The sequence below is a fragment of the Typopeltis vanoorti genome, chromosome 10 (genome assembly GCF_054136105.1).
Source record: "Typopeltis vanoorti isolate ZY-2024b chromosome 10, IOZ_Tvanoo_1.0, whole genome shotgun sequence".
In the NCBI taxonomy this organism is placed as follows: Eukaryota; Metazoa; Arthropoda; class Arachnida; order Uropygi; family Thelyphonidae; genus Typopeltis; species Typopeltis vanoorti.
The window spans coordinates 110475759-110479392 of NC_143558.1; the positions used below are offsets into that span (position 1 = coordinate 110475759).

General features: G+C 31.5%; 1 protein-coding gene across 2 annotated transcripts; it reads left to right on the top strand.

The window, feature by feature from the left end:
• The first annotated feature begins 370 nt into the window (after positions 1–370).
• On the top strand, positions 371–2390 carry LOC150102683 (chymotrypsin inhibitor-like). 2 transcript variants are annotated; one of them, XM_090399644.1, is made up of 3 exons: positions 371–627; positions 1777–1835; positions 2106–2324. In XM_090399644.1, exons 1-3 carry the CDS (start codon positions 561–563, stop codon positions 2184–2186), a joined length of 207 nt encoding a protein of 68 aa, XP_090255770.1. In that variant the 5' UTR covers positions 371–560; the 3' UTR covers positions 2187–2324. The 2 variants fall into 2 exon arrangements, with proteins under 2 accessions (XP_090255770.1, XP_090255769.1); XM_090399643.1 differs by lacking the exon at positions 1777–1835 and having other exon boundaries at positions 2106–2390.
• The last annotated feature ends 1244 nt before the right edge of the window (positions 2391–3634 follow it).

The window sequence follows — 3634 nt, forward strand, 5'->3', positions numbered from 1 at the left end:
TTCGTGAGGGGCAGTACATCGTTACATATTCGTTCATGGGAATCAAAATGTCAAGATCATTAGCATGTTAGTTTCACAATAGCCCTCTCTTTTTCTGTGCATTTCTGTGCGCAACAGGATGCGGGTTTCCTGTGCTGGCATTCGCTTTTGTTCATTTATTGAGTACGCTAGTATGTACAATATAAATTAATGCTGACAAAACGGGACTAGACCTTAACTTACTGCAATGACAAGCACGAGCATGTACTAGATGAGTCATATTATTTCAGCATCACACAAATACGCATGCTCGTGCTTGTCATTGCAGTAAGTTGTAAAAATAGATTGTTTGTTCAGTAAATACCATTATTCCTTTTTGATAACGCGTCGTTCGAAGTAAGTTCTTCTGTTATCTCATATTGTAGGTCATTTTGTTTAATAACTTATTTTGCTAGAAAATAAGCTGTTAGTGATTTGTTGTTTATATCTTGTAGCTATAGTCACTATTTCTCAATGCAAGTCTAAAATGATTTTTTTTTAATTGTTAAAAACTTTTATTGTGAAAAATTGTCAGCATTAAAATGAAGTCCGTTTTCATCTACATCGCTGTTGCTGCTGTTATTTTCACGTCTTGCTGGGCGGAAAACGGTAAGTAATATTACTTTAATAACATTTTGCTCTCTGATGTAGACATGCAAGCTAAACGTTAAGTATTTTAAACTGCATGATCTTTTAATGTCTCTACAAAAGCTAAAATTGCAAACAAAAACTGTATTTTCAGATAACGATCAACTCTTCTGGATTCCAGTATTTTAAAATACACCAACTCAAAATATTTAACAGCACGTCTATGAGAATACAGATACTGTTAAATACTTTTAAAAACGTTCAATTTTCCGAGGGCATACTTACTTACTACATTAATTTATTCTTCACTACTGCTACGCAAAGATTCCAAAGAGGGAATCATATTCTTTTACCCGTTTGTCTCGAATATCTATTACACCCAATTATGCAATTAACATAATAAAATTCCCAAATTTTCCTTAAGTAAGGCAGAAACAGATTATGTCAAACAGATTTAAATTGGTAACAGATGAATCTCGCAACAGCCATTTGTAAACTTGCTGAGTATGAATGATAATAACTGCTGGAATGATGAACCTCACCCAATCGTATACACTTCAGCAGTAACAGCGAAACGTTTTCAAATCACATCTCCCAGAATGATTAATGATTACAAATTTCACTGTCCTCATTTAAATAAATCCAGAAGTACCCTATATTTATTTATATTAGTTTGATTCTTTTGGTTATGTTGAACTAAGTATAATCAAATATTCATCGTTTTACACGTACCACCTGACAGTCACTAATTATTTCATGAAATAAAGACATTGCAAAAGAATATACCAGATAACTCAAAGCTTAATTTACTAAGATCAGAATTCAATACTTATAGAAGTTTGGATAGTAGAACATGTACCGGTTTTAACACAGATTACAACGTGGAGAAAGATTACATCAAAGTTTAATTATTCGAAATAATGCGTTCCTTTACTTATAACACAAAATAATTTATTTTTCTTAATTAGTTTAATTTTGATTGGTCTAATAATTGTGATATCAGTTCCCACACACTATGTTTCAAAACCTTAAGAAGCAATCTGCTGATATAGTTTTTTTAGGCTGCTCAAAACTGGTTTAGATCAGCAAATGTTTAAATGAACTGTTGCTTCTGCTGATGAAAACAGAAAGGAAGAAGTAATTTTCAGTAAAACACTATTTCTCTTTCAGTTTACACTGCCTATCCAAAACATGACACCATTTCATCTACGGCAAGTCAGCTTGTTTCAGTAAGTAAGGTGTTTGCCAAATCTGAATTAAGGAAACTTGTTTTCATTTTTTTCTCTTCACTCTTCTAAATGATTATATGGAGAATCTTCTCCTTGTTATCACTTATATATATTTTGTATATTACCTTATAAAAAATGTTATATTGACATATATCAGTTATAATTTGTATATATATCTTATATCGATACTTATGTCTTTATAGAAAAACGCTTTTATGAACTTCATTCTTTTAGGTAAAAACGTAAAGCCTTATTTTTCTTTCTTTCTAGAATGCGAGAAGCCTCACGAATATTATACTTGTGGTACAGTCTGTCCTTTCACTTGCGATAATTATACTGTTACAGGTGTGATCTGCACAATGCAATGCGTATGGGGATGTTTCTGGCAGTCAGGATTCATTAGAGATAGATGTTGGAACTGCGTTTGTCCTGAGAAATGCCCAGGAAATTGCATATAAGCATGAATGATAAAACACTAATTTGTAATGATTCAATACTATAATTGTTCATTCTTTCTTATTGAGTTTAATTTCTCAATAAAATAAATGAAATGGTTCTTTGCAGCACTATTGTGTTCTCTTTTTCACTTCATTTCTAACACTAATGTAGTCACCTTAAGTATGAACTTTATTTGTACTTTCAAATCTGAATGACCAGGAGGAGGTGCGGTGAAGATTCAGGTATGATTTCCAGACAGGAAATATTACATATCCTTTTCACTCAATATAAATGAAAACAATCGTAGTATGACAAAAAATACCATAAAATGAAATAAAAATTGCCCATATATTACTGTTTAGCTAATATTGAAGTTACTTCATGTTCCAGAAACCTTCATTCATTTGCTGATGTTATGATGAAATACGAAGAAAAATTTGAATATAATTCCTTTACAAACAAAAATATTACTGTTAGTACAACGACAAACATTTTTTGCAATGAAATCAGAAAGGTACAGTTTCAAATATATATTTGAAATATATATTTACATGAAGGGAGAATAAAAATTTTACACTATATAGTGTAAAATTTGTATTCTCCCTTCATGTAAATCCTATTCACGAAAGGTGCACATTAATAATACTAGTTGTGGATTTAGGGTTAAATACACCAGAAACTTTGCTCAAAATTTATAAACATTATATTTCTACGAAAGTTTGATAATATGTGCGTGAGTGTAATAATCCCCGAGCAGTTTGCTAAAATAATAACTGTGCTCATTAAAATAATGAGAGTAATCGATTAAGCGTCTTCTAGATAAACTCTGTTTACATCTTAATGGAATTTCTTGATACGCGATTCGAGAAGATGTTCTCTTTCTCACAGACAGAGAGAGAGAGCATCTGAATTCATTTCCTGTGGTATTTTTCATCTCGAAATGTCTGATAATGTTACGAACTACAATGTCATTTCATGACATTGTAGTTCACGTAACATTATCAGACATGTAGCAGAATTTTCTTCTATTATTCCAATCGTAATATTTCGATGATTCGTGATAGATTCTGATAACTTCACCACTGTTGTTCTGGCGATATTGTAATTAACTTGGTGCGCAAAATCAATGTGACACGTACCACAAAAGTACGTGTTACTCTTAATGCACATGAATAAAATTGAACTTTGTCAATCGGTTCACATTTTAATTATTTCGCTTGAAATGATAATAATTTCTTAACACTAAATAACGCGAAACTTAGGGAAAGTGATGCTTGTACGAATTTTGATCAGGTTATTTTATTTATTTATTTTTTTATGCTCACTCACGAGGCTACATTTTTAACAGACAAGCCTGATGC